A 26,382-nucleotide genomic window follows, 5' to 3' on the forward strand; every position below is an offset into this window, starting at 1 on the left:
GTTTTCAAAAGGAGTTTGTGACCCAAAAAGTTCAGAACCATTAATTTATAAACTCTCAATCCCAAGTAATCTCACATGGCCAACCTCCTAATCAGTTCAACAAGAGGAAACTTATCTTTTACTGCGTTGGCAGTCTTCGATTTTAGAAACATTTTATATTTGGAACTCTCACCTTCATACAGGGAAATGTAAGCACCACTTTCTTCACCTTTGCAGGAATTGATAAAAACATCAAATGTGTGGGTAAAGGTGGCACAAAGCCCTGGTGGCACAGTGGTTGAGAGTTCGCCTGCCGATGCCGGGGACACGGGTTCGTGACCCGGTCCAGGAAGATCCCACATGCCGTGGAGCGGCTGGGCCCGTGGGCCATGGCTGCTGAGCCTGCACGTCTGGAGCCTGTGCTCTTCAATGGGAGAGGCCACGGCAGTGAGAGGCCCGCATCCCACAAAAAAAAAAAAAAAAAAAAAAAGTGGCACAAAGAATACATCTTTATATAATAGCTCCAAATGAATAAAATGGCAAAATTCCAAGCTATGAAAAAGTGAATGCTCTTTTATTTAATTTAAATTTCCAAAAGTATATGATTTACTTTTATGTTTTGGGAACGTTTTTCCCAAAAGAGATTTGAAGTGAGGTGTTAAAAGTAAACACCTCACTTGTAACCACATACAGCAAACACCTAACATAAAAATAGAAGATTCAAAAGCTTTAGAAAAGACAAACTATAGAGCAAAAAGCTGAGCTAATATAAATACTATAATTCAGCATTATATTTACCTCTGGATTTATGAACAGTAAAAAAGAAAAAGAAAATGAGTTATATAATTCCCATTGCTTCTTAAAAGGAAACACATCAAGCTGTCAAAAGAGGCAAACTTTTTTTTTGTTTTGCTTTGGCTGCATTGGGTCTTCGTTGCTGCACATGGGCTTTCTCTAGTTGCTGCGAGTGGAGGCTACTCTTCGTTGCGGTGTGTGGGCTTCTCATTGTGGTGGCTTCTTTTGTTGTGGAGCATCGGATCTAGGGCCACGGGCTTCAGTTGTTGCAGCACGCGGCCTCAGTAGTTGTGGCACACCGGCCCAGCTGCTCCGTGGCAAGTGGGACCCTCTCGCACCAGGGATCAAACCCATGTCCCCTCGCACTGACAGGCAGATTCTCAACCACCGCACCGCCAGGGAAGTCCCACAAACTTTTATTACAAGGTGAATTTATCAAGTAGGCCCTTATACCCATAACAAGGGAACACCATAACCGTCACTGGCTTTATCTGAAATTAATTTGAAAAAGTATCTTGTTTCCTTGGTTTTTTTTTTTTTCATTTGACACAAAATAAAGAGGCTATCAAATGATTATCTTCTTTTTTTTTTTAGCATACTGCTATAAGTTAAGGGTTTAGTAACATAGTTTAAATGAGTCACAACACAAATTTTGTTGAACTCCTTAGGTATATAAAAGCTGGATGCCAGCCTGTCTCTATTCTTATTATTTACTAATGATAGGCCCATTCTCCGAGCCAGCATTCTAATTTGAAGATCTAGAGATTGTTCCTTCTGTTCTGCCAATACTATCTCTCACATCCCTGTCTAAATCTGTATCTTTTCTGTTTTCCTTTTCATCCTTTAAACTCAGCCACCTTTGAACCTATAAAAGACACTATAATGCAAAGAGTATTGGCTCCTGAGTCAGGTAAATCTGGGCTTGAATTAGGTAAACCTTGGGCAAGATGGTCCTTTGAACTTCAGCTTCCATATCTATAAAATCTACCTTTCAGGGTTGTTGTAAGGATTAGAAATATTATCATGCAGATCACTCAGCACAGCATATGGCACCAGCAGATATTCAGCAATGCTATTATTTAAACTACTTTTATTATTATGATTACCCTTATCCAGATGGTCTGCTTTACTGTGTCGCATGACAATTTTCCCTACCCATTTCTAAGACTACTCCCCTATTGTAAAACCAATATAATACTCTCTGCTGTGTTTCTCCTATCATTTAACCTTGTCTATACTTTCAAAGGTAGCACTACCCTCAGCCACAGCTGGGATGTTTTTTATCCTAGCACAAAGAGTATACAAATTAGTAGCTGTTATCCAGTTCATTCCACTACTTTTCCTGTTGCAGCTTCTTTACAGCTTCCTAACACTGAATGAGCATGTAGTAACTTACAACTACAACATAAATGAATCCAAAGGGGTAAAGGAGACAGGTCTGTAAATGGGATGGGAAAGATCTAAAGGACCTGAGCCATGCTCCAAATCATCCTGGGGCAACAATGAGTTAGTGACCATCTTCTAGGACAGAAGGGAAACTTTCCCTATCAAAAGCCATGGATTTAGAGAAAATAGACTAGTTTAAAGCTTTATAAGGAACAGAATCATGAGAGAAATGATCTACCTTTAAAAATAGACATTGTTGGGGCTTCCCTGGTGGCGCAGTGTTTGAGAGTCCGCCTGTCGATGCAGGGGACACTGGTTCGTCCCCCAGCCCAGAAAGATCCCACATGCCGTGGAGCGGCTGGGCCCGTGAGCCATGGCCGCCAAGCCTGTGCGTCAGGAGCCTGTGCTCCGCCATGGGGGAGGCCACAACAATGAGTGGCCCAAGTACCAAAAAAAAAAAAAAAAAAATTGACATTGTCAAAAGTAGTAAAAATTAGTCTCAAGAACAATATCTGTGCATCAGCAAGTCCTATAGCTTTACCTGGATTATGATATTATGGTGTTTTGATTTATACTTTTTTTCCTCCTCTTTCTTATCTTCTTTTGAATTAATCAAGTTTTAGTCTTATTTTGTTATTTTAATTCCCCTTTTTCTCCTCTTGGTTCAGAAATAACATACTCTATTTTTTCCTATTATTTTGGTACCTACCCTTACAATACATATTTAAATATTAATTAATTAAAATAATTAATTAAAGCATAAATCCAATAAATCTTGACAAACAATATGACAGCTTTAATTACAATTCCTCTCCTGCTTTATGTGTTACTATTGTGTTTTTTTTTACTGCCAGAAGCAGTCATTTTTTAAATGCAGTATTTATTGGTTCAGATTTAGCCACACATTTCTTTGTTTACCAGTTCTTCTCCCATCTAATCCATCCTCTTTGCTCAAATCATCCTTTCTGTAGTAAATCTTTTTAACAGTTTTTTTTTATTAACAGTTCTTTTGACAAGGATATATTAGTGGTAAATTCCTTCAGGTTTCAATCTGTTTGAAATGTTTTACTTATTTTTAATTCTGGAATAATATTTTAGCTGAGTATAGAAGTCAAGGTTGGCAATTATTATCTCTCAGCTTATCGGACCCACATTGCAACTTCGTTTGGAATAAAACAGAGACAAGACCACTCTGCAATTACAAAAATGTGCAAACATCTCCTCTTAACATGCATATTTGCTACTTTTTGTTGTTGTTTTAACCAATCTTAGCTCCAATCCCTCTTTAATCCTTCCACCCCCTAGATAAAAATTTAGACACCCAACCATTGAAATGCCCCTGCTTCTTGACAATATTCAGTCCAGAATTGGCCCTTATTATTCTAAACTCTAGTTGAGAATCATCCAACAGCAGCCCAGTCTCTACAAGAGGCTCCTCCTAACTTCCCCTTACTGAACTGATCCCATAGTCCCACTGCAGCATTCTCTTCCTTGCTGCAGCAAGAAACCCAATTTTTTTACTTCAGGTTTGTTCCCAGTGGTCTTTGGTCAATGGGCTTTGACAAGGATGTTGGTAAAAATTCTCCAATAATCTCAAAGGGCCCACAGATGACTTCTGATTTTTAAATCTTATTATGGAAATTTTCAAACATTTACAAAAAGAAAGAGACTAGTATAACAAATCCCTGTGTATCCATCGCCCAGTTTTAACAATGATCACTTCATGTTTCAATCTTATTTTACCTCCACCCACTTCTCCCCCACCTTGGATTATTTGGAAGCAAACCCCAAGTGTCATATCTTTTCACCTGCAAATATTTCAAGATGTATTGCTAAAAGATAAGCACTTTTTAAAAAATGTATCACATCAACAACTTTAATAATAATTCCTTATAAATCATTAAGTATCCAGTAAGTGTTCATCAACATTCAAGTTTCCCCATATATCTCAAAATTTTTTTTCTTGAATTAGAATACAATAAAGCCCGTACTCTGCAACTGCTTGATGTCTCTTAATTCTCTTTTAGGCTATAGGTTTCCTCTCCATCTTTATCTTTTTTTTTTTTTTTCCCAATTTATTTGTTGAAGAACCCAGGTCATTTGTTCTGAAGAGTATGCCCATAGTCCGGATTTGCACCTCTGAGGTACCATTTTATGTCTCCTGCATTCCTTCTAAATAAGTAGTAAGCTGACTACCGGTTGATCAGATTCAGACCGAAGGGGTTGTTTATTTTTTTGCAGGACTACTTCGTAGGTGGAATTGTGTACTCCACCTATGATCAGAAGGACGTGTTTGTCTCTCCTTTTGTGATGGATAACAGCTATCGTTGATCATTGCCTAGATACATTAATTCATTAGGAGTTACAAAATGCTGATATTGTAATGCTGATATTGTAAAATGCCATTCCTTCTTCATTCATTTGCTGGGAAACTTCTATAAAGAGAAAATTTCCCCTCATCTTGTGTTCCCACAGAAAAAAATAGGATAAATGCTTAATGCTTTCCAGTTTCTACATAATGAATTAGTTGTTCCCCTAGCATTCTCCAACAATGACCAATGAGTTTGTATGTTTAAGAATCATTGTAAACTCATAGATTTAAACATACCTGATATGTTTAGATCCATTGCATACAGTATCCATTTTGACACTCAAATTGTCCCATCTTTGGCCAGTGGGAACTGTTCTAGTTGCTTCTGAGTCCTTTTGATAGAATTCTAACAGTTTTTGAAAACTTCCTTGCTTATCTTGGACAATTCCTGCCCCATACCTGAAATTAGCCATTTCTCCAAGGAGTTCCTTTTAGTGTGAAATGGTATTGAGATAGCTCAGATTGGACACCAGGGGTGCTTATTGCTACTGGGTTATCGTTTCTAGGCCTTTTCAGGATAAAGTTAGGATATGTTTTAGGATAAAATACACCATGAGCTCTGTATAACTATGAGTATATACCATATATAAAAGTATAACTCTGAATTATACTTCCAATTTAAATTCAGAATATAGAGTTTTTACTTAACTTCATCAATCATAAATCTGTATCTCTTTATTCTACATCAAAAATCCTGGCTCACAAAGACACTAACATTATTACTCATTTGTTTTATCCTACAGTACACCCACAATACTTTCAGAATAACAATAACAACAGTACCACCAACAATATGACTACCTAAAATGTTTTTGCAGTTCTTTTTGTCCTTAGAGTATATCCCACTTGGGATGTCATAGTCAAATTATTGTGTTTTAAAATCATTTGGATAGTTTGGTTGGGGTCATTTTACATTTTTATAATAAAAGCCCTTGTGATATGGCTTCATGTGGTGGAGAGAAAATTTTTCAGATCTATATGTATAAAAAAGAGAAGAGTACTCTGTGGACTTCTAAATTCTGAATTAAATGTAGAGCAACTTAAGATGCTTTAATGACAGTATTTGGAATCAGTCCTTCTGTTAATTTCACTTGGCAAGTACTAAGAGATGATGATGATCCCCGGTGCCTATGGCTGCAAAAATACGACATGGCTAAATTCCTTGGTTGCAATATCTTAAAAGGTCACTGGATTATGCTACTTCACAAAAGTATCTTTCTGAATCTCTTTTTCTCTCATTTTATCTCTCCAAGTTCTTCTTCCCTGTGGATTACTAACCTTCAAAAAATTCTATCCCCATTCCTTCTTCTTCTCTTTGCCTTTGCTAGCTTCCTCCCCAGAAACTCAGGAGCTTATATGTTTGTATGTATACTTGGGAAGAGGAATTGCTACATAAACAAGGGAGTGAGAATGGAGGAGGTAGGGGGATAGACAGCTGCAAGGATCTGAGCTGGTAGACTGAAACAAACCCTCATCCTAAACAACTCAGAGCTCAGATTTCTTCTTTAGACAGCTGGCTTTTTTAGTCCTTCTGAAATCTCTACAAAAATGGGGGAGGGGCTGTGAACTACCTCTGCTATGCACCTTATTTAAAGTCAGCTACCTCCTAGATATGTTCTGTAGAAACTAAACGCAATATTCAGTACAGCAGGGATGAGGGTGGTGAATGAAATGCGTACAGTTGTCCACTCTAATTTTTAAAGGCCAGGAGCTCATTACTGACAATGCTGAAGGGCTGCCTGCAGTAGGCAGTGACTAGAATCATATAAGCTTGAACTGGATATCTGACTTGCTTGTCATATTTCTGTCCTCCCCCCCGCACTTGGCACCCTATACTCCATATTGTTTCTAATCCTCCTACCCTCCCCACTCCCCCCACTCCAACACCCTACCCCCACCAATGCTCCTGGAATCTTGGACTTAGCTATTTTTAAAACAGTCAACTCAGTAGCCACCTCCCTCCCCTGCTCAGCTGTCCAGTACTCCAGCCACCCACACCAGACCTTCTCTGGTTCCCTGACCTCAGTGAGATTGCAGCCGGTCTGGGGACCTAGGGGAGACATGGAGAAAGAGACGGGGGATCCCCTGGCTGGAGCTGACTGACAGTAGACAGTCATGGCTGGAGAATTGGATATCAGACTAATGTTTGACCTCTGGAAACAGTAAGTCAAAATGAAACTGCAATTCCTTTAATAAGCTTTTGGAGTTAGAATTGAAGTTAGAATTTCATAAAATTACGACATCTACTTGGATGTCTCTGGTCCAAAAGCTAGGATCTCTCCCATACCAAGGTGCCCCAATCTCCATTTCTCCTTCTGTCTTATTTCTTTCTGGCCTCTGGCCATTAGAAATTTAAACCTCCGTCTCTCCTCTGAGAGTCAGCTCTCTTCTTATCTTGTTACCTCAAGACTTCTGATGAAGTCTCCTTCTTTAATATGTGTCCCACATTTCCTATTTTGTGTTTTTCTCACCAAGGCCAAATGTAGCCTGAGATGATTAGTCACTGATACCCTTCTATCCTGCTCCTACTTAGCAGTGCCCTTCACATTGCGCTTCCAAGGGTGGGGGTTACTCCTTATTGTAAATGATTTCTCCCCACAACTCTAGTCCCATCATCCTATTCTTCCTCCTGCATGACTCTCCCTCAATCGTATCCTTATCCCAGGAGAGGGTAGTTTGGCAAAAGGGAGTTAGCCTCTCCCCAAGCTCTGTTCTCATCAAAAGATTGAGAACTTCTAAACTTGCAAGGTAAGGTTAATGGAAAGAGTGGTTCTTCAGTGAGGTTTGGAAAAATACAAGAAGAAATGTTGACTTACAAACAAGTATTTATTTGCATGCTTGGCTTGCATCCCATTATCCCCTGAAAGAGAGGGATTATAATTTTTGCTCTCTAGAGTAGATGAAAGAGACTGGTTCCCTTTTCATTTGAATACTGACGTTCTAGAGAACAGGGATGGTTATACCACCCTTACCCCTTCTCGCTGAAAATTCTGACACAAAGGAGGAAAATAAATGAATGACCTCTGGAGGGTGTCCCCTCCTGATAGGGAAGGGCAAATAAGAGGTATGTTTCTGAAGTATTTTCAGATCCTAATTCTGTTGGGGAGCCACTGGTATGATTGAGATCTGATCTATCCACATGATTCCTCCTTTTTTGACATTTCTGCTGTTTGGTAGCTCAGAATGGGGCAATACAGTGGACTCTGCCCCCCTGAGTTCACTCAACCTTTCTTCCACCCCCACCTAGGGGTATTGCATAAGGGACCTGAAAGTGGCCACAAGAGCAGGGCACAGAGGCTTAACAGCCTTGCTTTTACTTCAGGGAGCCCCATTCTCCCCAAACTCCACAGTCTGCTCATCTTTTTCCTGATCTCCCGAGATTCTCTTCACACGATTCTGAACAATCTTCAACTCTTCTCTTTCCCCATGCCCAGCCAAATTTCTTTTTTCAGTCCCTTACAGGACGTCCGGTCAAAATTCACTAGGTAGGAGGGTCACCAGCTGGAAAGAACCGGAACCTGGGGGGACCTGGCTGGATAGGTATGGGGGATCCAGGCCAGTCCCCTAGTCCCTGGTGCCCCCATGGCAGTCCCCCAACTCTAAGCATTCTCACTCTCCTGCTGCTCCTCTGTGGACATGGTAAGGAAGGGTTAGATAAGGGTTTGGGGAATCTAGGGGGTAGGCTGCTATGTAGGGGTGGGCATGTGAGCTTGGGTGAGTGAGAAGAGATGGGTGCTGAGGAATTCCAGTCACTCGCCCCACTCTCAGATAGGTATATTTTATTCTCCATTCAACTTGGGGAAGGGCACTGGGAAAGCCCTTGATCCACAGGGAGAATAGATCTAGCAGGGCTTACACATGTTTAGCAAGATTGAAAGAGGACAAGACTAGAAAGCTGGGGGGCTGGGGGCTCGCGGCTGTGCACTGGGGTCTGTGGAAGGCTCTCAGTTGGGTTTTAGGACCGGCTGGAATCCCCTGATGAGGTTTGGGAGAGTTATGGTTGAGCGGGGATCTGGGGACCATCTCACAATCCTCTCTCCCTTCCGTCCTCAGCTCATTCTCAGTGCAAGATCCTCCGCTGCAATGCTGAGTATGTATCTTCCACTCTGAGCCTTAGAGGTGGGGGTTCACCAGGAGCCCTTCGAGGAGGAGGCCGGGGTGGAGGGGTGGGCTCCAGCGGCCTCTGCCGAGCCCTCCGCTCCTACGCGCTCTGCACTCGGCGCACGGCCCGCACCTGCCGCGGGGACCTCGCCTTCCATTCTGCTGTGCACGGCATCGAAGACCTGATGATCCAGCACAACTGCTCCCGCCAGGGCCCCACGGCCCCTCCCCCACCCCGGGGCCCAGTCCTTCCAGGCGCAGGCCCGGTGCGCTCCTCTGGTCCCTCAGCCCCGGACCCCTGTGACTATGAAGGCCGGTTTTTCCGGCTGAACGGTCAGCCCCCAGGCTTCTTGCATTGCGCCTCCTTCGGGGACCCTCACGTGCGCAGCTTCCGTCACCACTTTCACACGTGCCGTGTCCAAGGAGCTTGGCCCTTGCTGGATAATGACTTCCTTTTTGTCCAGGCCACCAGCTCCCCCGTGGCAGCGGGGGCCAACGCCACCACCACCCGGAAGGTCAGGGACTCAATTGCTCCTCCAGATCCTCCCAGGGTCACCTCAGGGTACCACTCCCATGCCATTGCCACTATTTCTCAGCAATGCTCCCTATTCCCTTTCCTCCTCAACCGCTCTCACATCTTGAATCACGCCCTCCTACCAAACACTCGCTCCTGTAAATCACTTTCCCTCAGTGGGAATTTCACGCCAATGCAGAAAACACTGAAGAGAAATTTGGAAAGAGGAAAGTTGAGGAGCCCTGGGTTGAGGAGTTACAGAAAGGAAACTTTTCCTTCTCTTGTGGGAGTTTCCGAGGTTGAGACCAAATAAGAAAGAGAGGGGTTGAGCAGGGATAAAGCAATATTGGAACATAAAGAAGGGATCAAGGAGTGAGAACCATGATAAGCCTTTCATCTCTGCTGGGATCAGATCCCTGACTATGTAATGAGGCCTGACTGGTGGAAGCGGGTAGGATGTACTGAGCCCAAAATAAACTGTTTTCCCTCTTGCCCTCACAGCTCACCATTATATTTAAGAACATGCAGGAATGCATTGATCAGAAGGTCTACCAGGCTGAGGTGGACAATCTTCCCGCAGCCTTTGAAGATGGTTCTATCAATGGAGGTGACCGACCTGGGGGCTCAAGTTTATCCATTCGAACTGCTAACCCTGGGAGCCATGTGGAGATCCGAGCTGCCTACATTGGCACAACTATAATCATTCGGCAGACAGCTGGGCAGCTCTCCTTCTCCATCAAAGTAGCAGAGGATGTGGCCAGGGCCTTCTCAGCTGAGCAGGACTTGCAGCTCTGCGTTGGCGGATGCCCTCCAAGTCAGCGACTCTCACGCTCAGAGCGCAGTCGTCGGGGAGCTATAACCATTGATACTGCCAGACAGCTGTGCAAGGAAGGGCTGCCAGTTGAAGATGCTTACTTCCATTCCTGTGTCTTTGATGTTTTAATCTCTGGTGACCCCAACTTTACTGTGGCAGCTCAGGCAGCTCTGGAGGATGCCCGAGCCTTCCTGCCAGACTTGGAAAAACTGCACCTCTTCCCCTCGGATGCTGGGGTTCCTCTTTCCTCAGCAACCCTCCTAGCCCCGCTCCTTTCTGGGGTCTTTGTTCTGTGGCTTTGCATTCAATAACTAGGCCAGAAATCTCATGACTGGTTTAGAAGTGATTTGTGGATAGAGATGGGCAAGGAAGAACATAAAGAATCACTGAAGGAAACAGTGGGGACTAAGAGACACATGAAACAGTGACATTTATCTAGAGTGAGAGAGGCTGCAGTCCAGGGTTGAAATGATCACAGAGTGAGGATTCTGGGCAAGGTTTCTGCATTCCAGACCTCAGTAGGGGCTCTTCACTAATTTTCCCAGTCTTATTTATAGTAAGCAAATTGTTCCAGTCCATCTACTCCTGAGATCACCCCTACAAGCTTAGAGGTTATGGGGTCCTGACCATCAGTAGGAAATGTAAGGGTTGAGACCTTTAATAGAGAAGAACTGAAAGAGAAAGAGATGATCATTACCCATCAGAAACTCAAAATCTAATGATATTTTCTCTTGGAAGGTGGAAAGAGGAGGAAATGATAGGGAGAAGAGTCTATTTGATAAGTATATGTGGGTAAGATGTGTTCTGCTTTCTTGGTTCAGAGATGAAGTGGGGGTTGTCTGGATTTTTGGTGAAGGGAATCTCTGTCTTTGGAGAATAGCACAGATAGGAAAGAAACTATCATCCCCACCCCTAACTAATCTGTTATTAAAGTTATGAATTCTTCACATTTATTGCCTATGTTGAATCTCTTTACAGACGCTTAAGATGGCATAAAGACAATGTGTTCACTCCACTGAAAGAGGGCTCAGAAGTATCAGATATTGTTTCTGCCCTCAGGAAGTTTACAGGCTATTAGAGAGACAAAACTGATTCACATGAAGGAGTGATGAGCATGTAATTATTCACTAAATTCTATGGTACTATAAATCCAAATGGGAAGATGGTTGATGAGAACTCAAGATATAATAAGAGGTAGTAGAGGAGATGGGATTCGAAGTGATCTTTGAAGATTAGGTAGGATTTGAATTAAGGACCTTCCAGGCAACGGACACCATCTGGAGTTATACATAGATTCATGATTCAGTGAGGAAATCAGCAAAACTCAAATGAAGTAGACAAGAAGCAATGGGATAGAAGGGTAGATGGACAGAGGCCAGATTATGAAGTGCCTTGAAAGTGGGGCCAAAGAGTTTAAATTCAGTTAACAGCTAACATTTGTTCAGAGCTTAAAACTTGCCAGGTAATGTTCTAAACACTTTTTTTTTTTGGCCATGCGGCATGGCTTAGTTCCCCAACCAGGGATTGGACCTGGGCCCATGGCAGTGAAAGCGCCAAGTCTTAACCACTGGACCACCAGTGGTTCCCTAAACACTTTAAAATTATTAATGCATTTAATCCTCACAACTCTCTAAGGAAGGTAATATTCTTATCTCTATTTTTATACAAGGAAACTGAGGTACAGGAAGATTAAGCAACTTGCCCACAGTAATACAGCTAATAAATGGTAGAGCTAGAGACTGAACCCAGGCAATTTGGCTCCAGAGACCTAACTTACTCTAAACCACAAAACTATGCTGTCAAGGAAACAGCCATTAAAGATTTTGGTTGTGGAGCTTGGCAGGGAAGGGGAGCTGCAGGCAGGCAGTGGCTGCCACCACAAAAACTATTCTCTTCTTCTATCATATGAAACCCAAAAGGGAGAGCTGGAAAAGGGTGGGAAAGGCCCCAAATTGAAGGAATCTAGTTTGTAGAAGAAAAGACTGAAAATAGAAGCTGTTCTAGTTCAGGATGTTCTAAAGTAACAGTTCTGTTCTGAACAAAACTATGAAGCCTGCTTCTGGTCTCAGTCTCCCCTTTAGGCACTCCATTATCTAGGGCCTGCCCTCCCTAACATAATTGTGTATTCACCCTGTCTCATCCTTCTTCTCTCAGTCTCACCCACCTGAGCAAACTCCCCCAGGATACATATACACACCAGCCATTGCTTACCAGACAGGGGGTCCTATCTGGGCTGCCATTTCAAATTTCTTTTGCAATTCTTCATCCTCTATTCCGGTCTCTCCACCTTCTCTTAAGGACCATAGCCACTCTGCCATTCCCACAAAGTACAGTCTCTACAATTTTTTTCTTTTTTTTTTTTTGGCCACACCACGAGGCATGTGGGGTCTTAGTTCCCTGACCAGGGATGGCACCCACACCCCCTGCAGTGGAAGCAGGAGTCTTAACCACTGGACCGCCAGGGAAGTCCCTATATGACCTTTAGCTAATCTAGAAAACAATCTGTTCTAATGGAAGAAATTTGAAGGAAATTTGTGTCCTGAACAACCCTTTGTTTGTTATGAAGTTATTATTATTTAAGCAATTTATTTAGTTTATTATGCACCTATCCTCAGTTTATGTCTGAAATGCCAATTCTGTCAAATACTTATTAATATTTTCTCTCAAATGGCCATTGCTGTCTTCACTTACAGATAACTTAGGCATTTTAACTCAAAACATCTTTTTTAGAAACTGCTCCTTATATTGGTTCTCTTAACTCAAAAGAGTACATAACTTTGTCCCTCAGGTGTGGGAATTTCAAGCAAGTTAAGAAGAATTTCATAGCGAATTGGTGAGTGAGATTCTCTTATGGCACCTGTCATGCAACACTGCTTCCTTTGCCCAAACTTAGGTTAACCCTATTACCAATGGAGTATTTAAAAATGGGGAGCTCAAAATAAGCACATGAAAAAATGCTCAACATCATTACTCATTATGGAAATGCAAATCAAATTAAAAAAAATGAGAAAACACTACCCACCCACCAGAATGGCTAAAATTTAAAAGATTGACCATATCAAGTGTTGGCAAATTGTGAAGCTCTCACATGCTACTGGTGGGAAAGTAAAATAGTACAACTACTTTGTAAAATGGTTTGGCAGTTTCTTTAAAAGCATATACTTACCTTACAATCTAAACATTCCACTTCTAAGTATTGATACAAGAGAAATGATAACATGTGTCTGCACAATGACTTGCATACAATATCACTCAGCAATAAAATGAAATAAACTACTGATACACACAACAATATGATGAATTTCAAAATAAGAATGGAAGTGAAAGAAGCCAAACAACAACAAAAAAGACTACATACTGTATACTTCCATTTATATAAAATTGTAGAAAGTGTAAACTAATATATAGTGACACGAAAAAGATCAATGGTTGCCTGGGGATGGTCAGGGGGAGGGAGGGAGGGATGGTTTACAAAGACACCTGAAGAAATTTTTTGGAGTAACATGTTCATTATCTTGATTGTGGCAGTGATTTCATTTCAAAAGCCATGAAAATACGCACTTCAAATATGTGCAGTTCATCAAACATCCAGTATACCCAATAAACATGTAATTTATAAAAATAGGTAGCCTGCATTTCCCTCTTCCTTTGGTGGATCAGTCGAAGGCTTAGAATGACCACAGTATAAAAAGGAAGATTAGAACAGAATTTCCTTCTTCTAGGAAAACACAGAAAAGAGGAGGATGATGGGGAAAGGAAAGAGAATATTTAAATATTGTACACTCTCTCTTCTACTCCTATCACAAGGACCATATTCCTTCCTCCAGATTGTCATTCTCCAGGTCAGAGATCACAGAAAGGACATTTTCTGGTTTAAAAACATCAACCCTGTGCCTCAGTTTTGTCTTTCCAATTCACTTCACTTCACAGTCAGCAGATAGTACTGATGACTAAAAAGAATTACCTAGTGGGGATGGAGCAAGCCTTCAGGAAAAAGAAAATTAATTTCTTAGATTATCTGATCTGTTGACCATTTGAGATAAAATATTAATAAGTATTTGACAGAATTGGCATTTCAGACATAAACTGAGGATAGGTGCATAATAAACTAAATAAATTGCTTAAATAATTATAACTTCATAACAAACAAAGGGTTGTTCAGGACACAAAACAATCAAAATACACTACTTGGCTCCACAATTGATGCTATTTACACAGTGATAATAATGTAAACAATGACTACTGATTTGGCCAAAACTGTTATATAACTCTATAAGGAGGATGAGGTAGGAGGAACAGGAAGGTAGGGATACAATGTGACGTAAGATGCTTAAAATTTCAAATACTATAACAAAAAAAGAGCAGATATGTCTAATATTTCTAAATTAAGAAACAAAAGAAGAAACATATAATTTAGAAATATGAAGTAAATACCAGATGAAAAAGCTGAAATAATTGGAAGAGACTATCTCAGTGGAGTGAACTGAGGACTGCTGGGTTTTTGCATAAGCATCAAATATTATGTGATTTTTAACTTCATTATGTTACATTATTTTGATTTTAAAAAGAGAGGGCATTTCCACCTTGGCCAGTCCTGAGCATTTTCCCTTAGCTTCTTATACTTGTGGACACCGCAACCATTTCTCAGGTCTACCCAACCCCCTTCTTACCCACTTCACCCCTCCTTGTATACTTCATGGCAAGTTCCTTCCCACATTTCTTCTCAAGGAAACAGATAATTTTCACGGTCCAGTAATTACACGTTCTCAAAATCAGTGCCAAGAAACTGCACCAGCACTAAGGAAAGGAAGGAAGGTAGAACATTAGAAAATAATAGGCCTTCCTCAATTTTTCTGCCTACTCCCACACCAAATTATTCATCACCCTCCTAATAGTTAATAAGAAGAAATAAGTTACATACGTTTCCTGAGGTAAAATTTGTGTGTGAATGGAGGGTGGGCTTTGAGAAAGTGAAAGAGTAATCAGGAAAGATAACTGGATTCTGCCTCCACTGAAGGGCTATTATGGAATCATTCTTTGCTACTGGTTCAATATTTTTAGTATCAAGGGTTTTGTGTAATCGGTCTTTGATACAGCATTTCTACTTCTACCTATGAGGAACTAGTTAAGCTGGATTTTTTTGAAAAACTAATCAGTGTCTTCATCCTGCCCTCCAACCCTGTCTCACCCCAGCGAAGAATCGAAAGGTCCTTTGCTGAAACTGTAGCACCTGGAACAGAAAATGTTCTGCCATGGTTTAATTTTCTCTTTATGGAGATCACTGGCCTGCATCTACCACGACCAAGCCTGGGGAGAATACCATCAGTGCTGGAGAAGAAGCCAAAACCAGAAGGATGAGCAAAGGGATGGGCTAAATATGCTACACATTAGCTGATCAGGCTAAAATAATCCTCTACGGACTGACTTTTACCCTTATTTAGAATTTTTGAAGCACCTAAACTATGCCAGGCCATAAGACAACATGGTTCCTATCTTTGGGAAACTCAGTTTAGTGGGAAGGAACAGACAAATAAACAGATAAATGATCAATATTCATAATATATATAAGGATGTCCAATATGCTGTTAGGAATACAAAGAAAGTGACAATTAAATCTGCTTGTAGAAATCAGAGAAATCTCTACAAAGGAGATGACTTTTTTTTTTTTTAAAGGATAAGAGATGCTCTAGTGGAAAGATTTTTGAGCCATAAATTAGATGAATTTTGTCCTAATTGCGTGAAGTTAAAGTCACTTGAGCTCTCTACATTGCAATATTCCTTTCTACAAAATATCTGCCTGCCTATCTAGTGAGAATCTAATGTTTGTGCAATTGCTTTACAATGCACATGTATATTTAGCTCTATGTACATTTATAAAATGCTATTAACATAGAAAGTACTGTTAAATGGATAAAAAACAGAAAACTGTTTTAATATGTAATTTCTTCCTCTCAGTCACGAACACCATATTCCCTCCTCTGCTCCCTTCTCAGGATCAAAGAATCATCTTCGTCACTCAGGGGAGTGGTCTGGGTCAAGTTTCAGGTCTCAGAAAAGCTTCTGTATGGACTAAGGATCTCAATAGTACTTTAATTTATCCACTGGGGGGCAGGGCTGAGCCAACTGGATTACTGAATTGTGTAAGAAAGAATTTCTCAGAAAAGGGGAAGTTGGTTTAAGCACAAAATGTCCCATCTCTCTCATGTTTATAAACATCAATACAGTCCAAATTTCCCTCATAGAGAAATAAACCGTCACCCCTCACCACCTCACCACCCTCACCACCCTTGCTCTATACATAATTGGGCCACAGGCTTTGAGGAGGGACTGGTTATGTTCAAGTATAGCAGAAGGAACTGAGATTGAGGTTTCTTATTGTTGATAAGAAACTATACTAGGTTCTGAATTAGTAACATATTCTACTCCAGAGACATATCCCAGTCTACCAATGCAGTTTATATTTAATAACATATTTTCTCTATGAAATGTACTCTGCTAGATGCTCTGAAGAATAAAAAGATTAAAAAGACAAAGATCCTGCTCTCTAGGAATTCATTACCTAGCAGAGAAAAGAAACTTTACATATAGGTTCCATATGAGAAATATAAACAATGTGGAATGGAGTATTCAAAGAGAATGAAATCCTATGTGGTTACAAGGTGAGAGATGAGGGGATTTGGGAATCAGGAAAGGTTTCATACAGGAAAATTCATTTGGCTGTCTACTGAAGAGTGGGTAGGATTTCAAAAAGTAGAGATGGGGAGGAAAGTCAGGCATTCCAGGTAGAGAGAAAAGCATAAACAAATGCAGAGAACAATATATTAGAGGAATACTGAGTACTCAGGTTTGGCTGATGTGTAGGGTACATTTCTGAGGAAGCAGAGAGAAATGAGACTGGAAAGTTTGGTTTAGGTCAATTTGTGAAGGCTTTAAATACCAGATTGAAGCATTTGAATTTGATTCAATAAGCAGTGGGTTTTGGAGCATCACAGGAACAGATAGGAACTCAATTGTGTTAGATTAATCTAGTCATGGTCTATAGATTATAGCAGAAAGATCAGCTAAAAGCTATTAAAATAATCTAGGCAAAAGTAACAAGGACATGAACCAGAGTGATGGCAGTGGAGTAAGAAATAAGAAATTCTAGAAACACTGGAAAGACTGCCTCTTCAGAATTTGGCAGTCGATTGAACGTGGGGAATGTCAGAGAGGAAGGAATTGAAGACAATTTCGGGACTTTATGCCTTGATAACCAGGAGAATATATAATGGTCCCATTAAAAGAAACAAGGGTAAGACCTGAGGTTGAGCACAGGGGAAGATTATGAGCTCCATACTAGACAAGTTGAATTTGAGATGCCAACTGGAAATCTCAAGACAGGCTAGAGGTTTCCTTGAGTGATGTACAGATGGGCAAACTGAACAGCAAAGCTTGAAGACAGAAAAGGAGAGGGCCAAGGAGAAAAGCTTTCGGGAGGGGGTGGGTAGAAAAAAAATGAATTGCTAGCAAGGGAGAAAAAGGATAAAATCCAAAAGTCAAGATGAACGTTTAAATTTAAAAAGATGGCAGTTTTCAAATTATATAGGAGTCAAGGGAAATAAGGCCTAAAAAACTACTCTGGTTTCCTCTGGAAAACTTTAAGAAAAGCATTTCAGTGATAGCAGAAGCCAGACTACAAAGGGGCAAGTTTAGCCAACAGAGAAAGCTGGTATAAGTTACTCTCTTAAGAAATTTGACAGTAAAGGAAAGAAAATATATGGGTAATAGCAAGAGAGGGGGAAACAATTTTTTTTATATAATAAGGCAACTTTAAGAAATATGTCTGCAGTAGTTCTGAGCAAATTAATTTACCTCCTCTCCCCATCTTTCCCTGAAGTTGGACAACTTCTACATCTCCATTCCCTCCTCAACATAGTAGAAAAATAACCCCAATAAACATGAAATGTGGGCTTCCAGATGAGGGATTTTTTTTAATTGAGGTGTAATTGCCATACAACATTATATTAGTTTCAAGTGTACAACATAATGATTGGATATTTGAATATGTTGCAAAATGATCACTACAATAAGTCTAGTTAACATCTGTCACCATATATAGTTACAGAATTTTTTTTCTAGTGATGAGAACTTTTAAGATGTACCCTCTTAGTAACTTGCACATATGCAATACAGTATTATTAACTATGGTTGTCATGCTGTACATTACATCCCCATGACTTATTTATGACTAGAAGTTTATACCTTTTGACTCCCTTCACCCATTTCGCCCACCCCACAACCCCTGGCAACCACCAATCTGTTCAGATGAAGTATTTTTTGATAATTAAAGCTAAACTGAAAAACAAGAACCCTTACAAAGCAAACTAGAGATAAGACTCTAGATTAAGTATTAAGAATCCTGGGTTTGGAGAGTGGCTCCACCAGTTACTAGCTGTATGTCCTAGGGCAAGTCACTTAACTAAAATAAGGGAATAGTCTTTTTAAAAAAAGACTGCTAGAGTCCCCGTTAACTCTAACATTTTATGAGTCTTGCTCTGAATCGTTTACAGTGAAGATCAAACAGGATACCATGTGTTAAAGCACTGAGAGGCAGGACAACACATTAGAAAGGGTACATATAGACAGATCTCGGCTCAACATCTTGCTCTACTTAGAAAATCTGTGACTGCAGGCAAATTACTTAACCCTTTGAGCCTGACTTCATCAACCCTGAGTCACAGAGTTATTGTGAGAATTAAATGAAATAATCTACCCTTAAATCCTTTCTGGAACAAGATGACAGATGAACCTATAAATAAAATATTATTAAATATTTTAATATTTATTTAAATATTATTAATATTATTAAAGGAACTGGTCCATTATAGGTGCTCAATAAATAGCCAAAAAGTCACTTTGAACTCTAAGTTCTCAGTTATCTATGACTTGGAGGCATACGCAAACTTGGTCAGCCTCACATGCCACACTCCCTTTATTTGTCTCTAAAATAATATTCCCTAGAGGAGAATGGAAAAGATAAGAGTAAAAGGGAAGTTTACAGAGTGGAGATGACAGTAGCAATTAAAAGGAAAAAAGAAGGGGTTATTAGGAAACTTGAGTCTTTAGAGTCCTAAATGTTTATCACACCAGAGGTTAAAGAAAAGAGAAATGCAACCAGCTCCTTGTCTCTGATTGGCAGTTGAGCACTGAGGGCACTTCTCTTCATGAACCCTTTGGCTTTACTCAACCACCTCCTGTAAAGCAAACAACAATCACCACTTGGTTTCCTATTGGCACTGGGATTGAAGAGGGTGGGGAAGGAGCAGGTAAAGATGATCTAATTTGCACAACTGGACTTAGCCCTCCTTTGCTGTTCCTTACTGGACCTGCCCTTTTTCTCTCTTGCACCCCACAAGTGTTTGTACTCTGTTTTCAGGACAGCAGTTTACAAGATTTTTTCTTCTTTGGCACAGGAACTGAGAAAGAAGAATCAGAAGGCACATTTTCATCAGAATACCAGGTTATAAGGTGAAAGGTTGTAAACAACTCTGCCAGGGGGGGACTCCATGTCAGAACATGCTTTGGCTACAGGCCTGGTAGGCAGCAGCTGCTGCCAAAGTGAAATAGGTTTTTGGCATTTAAGGGAACCCAGTCCCCGTAGCACAGCCCAAACAAGTGGTCTGTACCAAGTTTTGAACGGGAAAGAAGAAACTGGAGCCCAAGAGAGGAACTTAGAGCAAAAGGGAATGGTATTATGGGTTTTTTTAAAAGTCAGAAGTTCACAGATGTGTCCAAATAGATATCAGCATTCCCTTTTTCTAAGATGTCCCAAATCAACACCACCCTGGTCTGTTACACTCACCTCTCCTCTCAGTCCCTCAAAATTTATGTAGTTACACATCACACAGTTTAACAATATTGATTCATGTATTTCTTTGTAAACATTTTGATATTTCATATTTATGTACTTTCATATCTATCAAGCTAAAAATTCTCTCAGAAGCTACAATTCAAAATTTAAAAATTACTTTAATGAGAGCCCCACCTTCCCTGCTCCAGATAACTCAATCAATACTGTTTACCGACTGAAAATAACTCAGGCCTTATTGGTTAACTTTCTTGAACAGGGTGCTGCCTCAAACCCACATATCCTAAGGATCAACATGTTCCCCTTTTTGTTCCTGGGGGTTGGTGCCGTGCGTGTGTGTGTGTTTTCCAGTAGTCTTGATGCCTGATTTTTGAGTTTGCTTAATGGTGGGGTTGAGTTGTAACTTGTTAGTCTTAGAGTGTCAACCCACTTAGGGTGTGTGAGGAAGGAAGAAGGATCTTTCACAGCAATGAATAGCCGTCTTTTTGCTGAGAGGGTAGGATTTCTGGATATTCTAATGCTTCTTATTTACTTCCCCATCTCAATCTTGGGAACATTGTCTTTCTCTTTCCAGCACAAGAAATGAGGTCATCTCCTGATTCCCCAACAAATGGGAGGGAATCAGGAATCAAAGACAAGGGAGAAGAATCCCTGTATCTCTGCACACAAGTTTTTCTTATTGCATTCATGAAAAATATCTCAGGAGTCGGTTCCTAAGGCATTTCATGGCCACCAAGGAAAAGCCCATCTGACAGAGAGCCAAACGACAACACAGGACGAAGAGTCAAGGCTTCTTTTAGCATGAATATATAGTGTGCTAGTAATCCTTCTGTTTTCTCTTCCCTTTCTCAGCAATTTCTAAACAGCTTAGGGAAAAAAACAAAACACAACAAAAAACGAAAAACTTTTCAAAGACGGGAATGCTTCCTTCAAACAGGAATACGGCCATCTTTCCTCGGACACTTTGGTTACAAACAAGAGAACTTTCCTGCTTTTAACTAATTTGAAGGCTGTGAGGAACACAGGCAGCAGATTTAGGATGTACCTTTGATTTCGTTAAGTTGGAGAGGGGACGAAGACAAGAAAGAGTTAAAGTAACAGCGGGGGGCAGTGAAAAGAGTGAAGCACCCTTTTTTTTCCTTTCCTGGAGAAGCTGGGAGTGAGAGATAATCAGAGCCTAAAAAACACACTACTAAAGAGGTAATTAGGTAACTGGCGGAACATAGTGTTCCCCAACTTTGCAGTTAGGGACTGAAGAGATGAGGGGATAAGCAAGAGGATGTGGACACGCCCGCACTGTTTCCGGTCCCGAGAACAGAGTGGAGGGCACATGGGCTGAGGCACACAGCCCCGAGCCCGGGGGGCTAGAAAGGGAGGGAGAAAGCCGACCAGTCCCACATACTCGCTTTCCTGTGAGCGCTGAAGAGAGGTTAAAATTTTGTGACAAGCTCTCTTTTCCTTCCCACACAGCAGGGTTTTTTGGGGGGTGGGGTGTTGTTTGTTGGTTTTTAAGAGGTGCGGGGCAACAGAAGGACAAAGGGGATGTTCCTGAACAGTAACAGCGGCACTCCCTGTCCTCCGCCCCGATCCTAAATTATTCTGGAGCTCTGAGATTGTTTTTCACACGACTTGCGATTTGTGAGTCGGAAATAAACAGTTGCCTCTAAATTAATTGCATTGGCTGAGGCTAGGCACGAAATTCCCTCATAAGCACATTTTCCTTTTACCTCAAAACATCGCTGGCACCCCAAAACTATTCTTCGAAGGACTCCGGCCTCGGATAAATTTTAGGGGCAGCGAAGCCTTACTTCCTTTGGGCCCAAGGGAAGCCGCCCCACAGCCCCTCCGCCCCCTCCTCCTGGCCCTGCAGCGATGCACAACAACTATTTTCCCCGCCAGGAGCACACTGTGTCCACGCGCTGGTGCGACCTCACTGATTGGCCGGGCTCCTGGTAAACAAGGAACGGGCAGCCAATGGGAGGGCTGTGCACGAGGGCAGCACGAGCCTCCAGGCCAGCGCTCGCGTGGCCCTGCCTGCCGGGCTACTATATAGAGCAGTTTCCGGCTCTTAGTTGCACTCTCTTTTCCTCTCCTCAGGCGGTGTTCTTTTAGCCTTTCCGCAGAGATCCGGGGCTCTCTTCCAGCTGTTGGAGGAAAGAAAGAAAAGAAAGGGTTTATTTTTCTCTTGAAATCCCTTGGCCTAAGCCTCAGCTTACAATTTTTGTGGACATTTTGTCGAAACTTTAGTAGAGGATTGAAGAGTGAAATAATTTTAACTTAATGCTAAGGGTCCTTTGATTTGGGGTTCTGTTTTTCCTCCCTCGTTTTTAACTTTTAAGCCAACCCAGCCCGATTATGGTGATGTTCAAGAAGATCAAGTCTTTCGAGGTGGTCTTTAACGACCCCGAAAAGGTGTACGGCAGTGGGGAGAAGGTGGCTGGCCGGGTGATAGTGGAGGTGTGTGAAGTCACTGGAGTCAAAGCTGTCAGGATCCTGGCTTGCGGAATGGCCAAAGTCCTGTGGATGCAGGGATCCCAACAGTGCAAACAGACATTGAACTACCTGCGCTACGAAGACACGCTTCTCCTGGACGACCAGCCAACAGGTGAGTGACCCAGCTGTTTGCTGGAAGGTGAAAGCTGATTCGAGAAGAGAATTGATACGAATAAATGGAGCCTACAGTATAGATTCTAAGTTGCTCAGGTTGTGTGGTTTGCATTTTGTGTGGCTTCCTTATCTTTTTTAGTTATAATTTGCGAACTCCTCCCACCCCCCACCCAAAAAAGGGTGATGTGTGCAATTTCTTATGGTGCTGTGTTCTGTAGTTGATCCTGAGGGATGTTGCCTTAGCTATTGAAAGATTTTCTGTGTGCATAACTTGTTTATTCTGTTTGCTTCCTGTTTGAGATGATAGTAGCTTAACTGTCCTGGTTGAGCCTTTGAGCACTGCAGGGCTTTGCAATTTTTTGGCCCAACGAAATGCATCAGAATCTCTCGTTTAATAACATAAGGGATGAAAATGGGGGTTCTACAATACTCTTGTGTGCTGCCCAAGAATTCCATATCGCACAGATGCATTTTAAGTGTAACAAGAAACCTAATGGCTACTCGCTTTTCTCTCCCTTCAGGTGAGAATGAAATGGTGATCATGAGACCTGGAAACAAATATGAATACAAGTTTGGTTTTGAGCTTCCTCAGGGGTATGTATCAGCTAAATGCATCTGTGGACTTATCTTCCCCTCCTTTGATCAGTTACTCTTCCTGGAGAGCATTTTTTAATTGTTTCTTTTTTCTTGATAAAGGCCTCTGGGAACATCTTTCAAAGGAAAATATGGGTGTGTAGACTACTGGGTGAAGGCTTTTCTTGATCGCCCCAGCCACCCAACTCAGGAGACAAAGAAAAACTTTGAAGTGATGGATCTAGTGGATGTCAATACCCCTGATTTACTGGTGAGGTTCATTTTAAGATTCTATTTTTCTGGGTTTCAGAGATAATAAGTGTCTAGGGCATTAGAGTGAAGCCCCTCAGGGAATCAAGTCCTAAGTCATCAAGGTGGGAGGGAAAGCTGCCCATTCTGAATTAGCAGTGGAAAGGAAAGAGAAGCAGAGAAAGGATCTCTAGAAATTCTCAAAACGTTTTTCTCCTCCATTCTACATAGGCACCTGTGTCTGCTAAAAAGGAGAAGAAAGTTTCCTGCATGTTTATTCCTGATGGGCGGGTGTCCGTCTCTGCCCAAATAGACAGAAAAGGATTCTGTGAAGGTAAGGATTTAGTGCTTAAAATGGGAGACTATTAAAACAGGAACTGTGGGTTTGGGGGTGAGGGCAGGAGACAGGGACAGATGAAAAGTCATCAACTGTACTAAGCATCAGTTTTCATCTTTCTCATTGCTAGGTGATGAGATTAACATCCATGCTGACTTTGAGAATACAAGTTCCCGCATCGTGGTCCCCAAAGCAGCCATTGTAGCCCGCCACACTTACCTTGCCAATGGCCAAACCAAGATGCTGACGCAGAAGTTGTCATCGGTCAGAGGCAATCATATTATCTCAGGAACTTGCGCATCATGGCGTGGCAAGAGCCTTAGGGTGCAGAAGATCAGGCCTTCTATCTTGGGCTGCAACATCCTTCGAGTTGAATACTCCTTACTGGTGAGTGGGTGGGGCTGGAGAGAGAAATTGTTCATCTGTCAAAATAATAGTGATGTTTTCTCCAGATCTCCAGTCTAACGAACTGCCGTCTCCTTTTCTAGATCTATGTTAGCGTTCCTGGCTCCAAGAAAGTCATTCTTGACCTGCCCCTGGTAATTGGCAGCAGGTCAGGCCTCAGTAGCCGGACATCCAGCATGGCCAGCCGAACCAGTTCTGAGATGAGTTGGGTAGATCTAAACATCCCCGATACCCCAGAAGGTGAGCTAGACCTAATGTCTGTTCTTCCTCTCTGGCCTGCTTGGATTTGTAAAATTGGTGATGGTCAAGCATTCCTTGGCCAGGCTTCTTATCCCCATACTTTCTCTCCCTAGCTCCTCCTTGCTATATGGATATCATTCCTGAAGATCACCGATTGGAGAGCCCCACTACTCCTCTGCTAGATGACACAGATGGTTCTCAAGACAGCCCTATTTTTATGTATGCTCCTGAGTTCAAGTTCATGCCACCACCTACTTACACTGAGGTGAGAATTGTCATTTTACCACTACATTTGCCCTAAGCCTACTATAGGAAGTTGACTTGGAGGGATTGCTAAACTGGGTTGTTCTTTTAGTTCTTACCCAAACTAAAATGTTTTCTTTCTTCCTCCCAGGTGGATCCCTGCATCCTCAACAACAATGTGCAGTGAGCATGTGGAAGAAAAGAAGCAGCTGTACCTACTTGTTTCTTTTCATCTCTCTTCCCGGACTCGTACTTTTTTAGAGACTCAGCAGTCTCTACAGTGGGGTACCGGTCCACCCCAGCCTCTGACTCTCCAGTGTAGGAGGTGATCAGCATGCAATCTCCTGGGCTTTAATGGGTGTGCACTCGTCCTCAGCCAGTGAGATGTGATACGGGGTATTTTACTGGATGGGTTTAAAAACATACTAGAAAAATTCAAGCCAATCCCATTTTCTTAAATCTCTTTGAAAATTGAGGCATTTTCAGTCGTTTTGAATAAGGGGTAGAAATGGCCTCCTGGCATGGTCTTCCCAGTGTTTTATGGAGGGGATTATAGATTGGTATAACAATAGACCTTGAACCTCTGCCATGTAGAGGAGAGCCAATTTAGCAAACTAGGAAAATGAAAAGGAAAAAAATCACGGCCAAAACTTTGGGAAAAGGATGTTCTTAAAATCGTTGCTCCCCTTTGTTTGTACACTTATAGAAAAAAAAAAAAAAACCCTCCAGAGCTGATTTGGTTTGGACTTTGGAGTGAGCTTCCCATGTGAATTAAAGGGAAGAAGCTCAAAGGTTGTCTTTGTTCAGAAAGTACTTTAATCAGGTGTAAAGCGGTAGTAATTGTGCCCCACCAAAGGTCTTAAAAGCCATTTTTAGAGCCTATTGCACTGTGTTCTCCTGTTGGCAAACGTTTTCACGTGGGAGAATGTGTTTTTCTTTCCGTGTGACTCCTTGGAATTGATTCTGAGGTGATGTTCTTAGCACTTTAGTTTGTGTCAAATTTGGGATTTTTTTCCTTTCTCAAGTGTAAGCTAAAACTGGTCTACTATGTCTCTAGGGGTAAGCACAATGACAAAAAAAAAAAAAAAAAAGTGTTACTGCTTTTGAGACTTTGTCCCAGTGTACAGAATTCTGCAATTCTGACACTCTAATTATATGAGAAGGGTTGCTGCTATCAGCCTTGCCCACTGTGACTTCTGCAAACCCAAGGAGGAACTCTAGATCAAAATGCCCCAACACTGTGATTAGAGCATCCAGATGTTGCCATGAGAAACTAGAGGGCAGGTCTTCACAAAAGCTGTGCGGGCTCCCTTCCTGCCCAGTGTTAGGAGACAGGGATGTTGACAGCCCCTCTCTCACTGCAGCCTCTAGCACTTGCTCAGTCTCCCTCAGCCTTAGCACTTTGTTCACTGTCCTGTGTCAGAGCACTGAGCTCTATCTTCCCTTTCCTGAGAAAGTATGTGGGCTGAAGGTGGTTTCATTTTTTGTTGTTGTTTTTTAATTGTATATCTTTTTGTATGACAAAAACTATATTTTGTACTTAACCAGATATATTTTTTCACCCCAGGTGGGGGTATTCTTTGTAAAAAATAAATAAATAAAATAAAGTTTTTTTTAATGGCAAAAAAGTTTGTTTTCTTGTCTCTGAGATGGTGTTGAAGACATTATTAGAAAGAAAATGTGCCCAAACGAGCTTTCCCCCTACTTCACAATTCACATTGTTGAAAACCCTGTAGAGAAAACATTTCCTATTGACCGAAATGAATATAGTCAGAATGCGGGTTGGTGGGGTGAAGAGGGAAGGAATTTGAGCTACATTGTCTTTTGTCGAATTCACTGAAGAACTGTAGTGGGATCTTCTGGTGGTCCAAGCTAGTTTTCTACATCTATAGTTAATCATTACTAAATTCCTTCAACTTCG

General features: G+C 41.5%; 2 protein-coding genes across 5 annotated transcripts; both read left to right on the plus strand.

Annotated features, from left to right (window-relative positions):
* Window positions 1–6,561: 6,561 nt before the first annotated feature.
* Window positions 6,562–10,902, plus strand: HJV (hemojuvelin BMP co-receptor). Of its 4 annotated transcripts, XM_081224594.1 has the most exons (4): window positions 6,562–6,693; window positions 7,984–8,170; window positions 8,585–9,147; window positions 9,648–10,902. In XM_081224594.1, exons 2-4 carry the CDS (start codon window positions 8,074–8,076, stop codon window positions 10,269–10,271), a joined length of 1,284 nt encoding a protein of 427 aa, XP_081080720.1. In that variant the 5' UTR covers window positions 6,562–6,693; window positions 7,984–8,073; the 3' UTR covers window positions 10,272–10,902. The 4 variants fall into 4 exon arrangements, with proteins under 4 accessions (XP_081080720.1, XP_081080721.1, XP_081080723.1 ...); XM_081224595.1 differs by lacking the exon at window positions 7,984–8,170 and having other exon boundaries at window positions 8,585–8,621; XM_081224596.1 differs by lacking the exon at window positions 6,562–6,693 and having other exon boundaries at window positions 8,129–8,170; window positions 8,585–8,621.
* A 10,977-nt stretch (window positions 10,903–21,879) lies between these two features.
* TXNIP (thioredoxin interacting protein) lies at window positions 21,880–26,089 on the plus strand. Its single transcript, XM_081225168.1, has 8 exons — window positions 21,880–22,412; window positions 22,936–23,008; window positions 23,111–23,258; window positions 23,468–23,570; window positions 23,704–23,960; window positions 24,062–24,218; window positions 24,332–24,483; window positions 24,613–26,089. Exons 1-8 carry the CDS (start codon window positions 22,163–22,165, stop codon window positions 24,646–24,648), a joined length of 1,176 nt encoding a protein of 391 aa, XP_081081294.1. The 5' UTR covers window positions 21,880–22,162; the 3' UTR covers window positions 24,649–26,089.
* Window positions 26,090–26,382: the final 293 nt, after the last annotated feature.

Source organism: Mesoplodon bidens (genome assembly GCF_964165515.1).
Source record: "Mesoplodon bidens genome assembly, chromosome: 2".
Classification (NCBI taxonomy): domain Eukaryota; kingdom Metazoa; phylum Chordata; class Mammalia; order Artiodactyla; family Ziphiidae; genus Mesoplodon; species Mesoplodon bidens.

What these genes read in the sequence shown, in the direction of transcription:
- HJV (XM_081224594.1), top strand. Translation starts at nt 8,074, where the DNA reads ATGGGGGATCCAGGCCAGTCCCCTAGTCCCTGGTGCCCCCATGGCAGT. An exon ending in GCTGCTCCTCTGTGGACATG is followed by an intron (nt 8,171 to 8,584) that starts GTAAGGAAGGGT and finishes TTCCGTCCTCAG; the next exon opens with CTCATTCTCAGTGCAAGATC. An exon ending in ACGCCACCACCACCCGGAAG is followed by an intron (nt 9,148 to 9,647) that starts GTCAGGGACTCA and finishes TTGCCCTCACAG; the next exon opens with CTCACCATTATATTTAAGAA.
- TXNIP (XM_081225168.1), top strand. Translation starts at nt 22,163, where the DNA reads ATGGTGATGTTCAAGAAGATCAAGTCTTTCGAGGTGGTCTTTAACGAC. An exon ending in GGTTTTGAGCTTCCTCAGGG is followed by an intron (nt 23,009 to 23,110) that starts GTATGTATCAGC and finishes TTCTTGATAAAG; the next exon opens with GCCTCTGGGAACATCTTTCA. An exon ending in CATCCCCGATACCCCAGAAG is followed by an intron (nt 24,219 to 24,331) that starts GTGAGCTAGACC and finishes TTCTCTCCCTAG; the next exon opens with CTCCTCCTTGCTATATGGAT.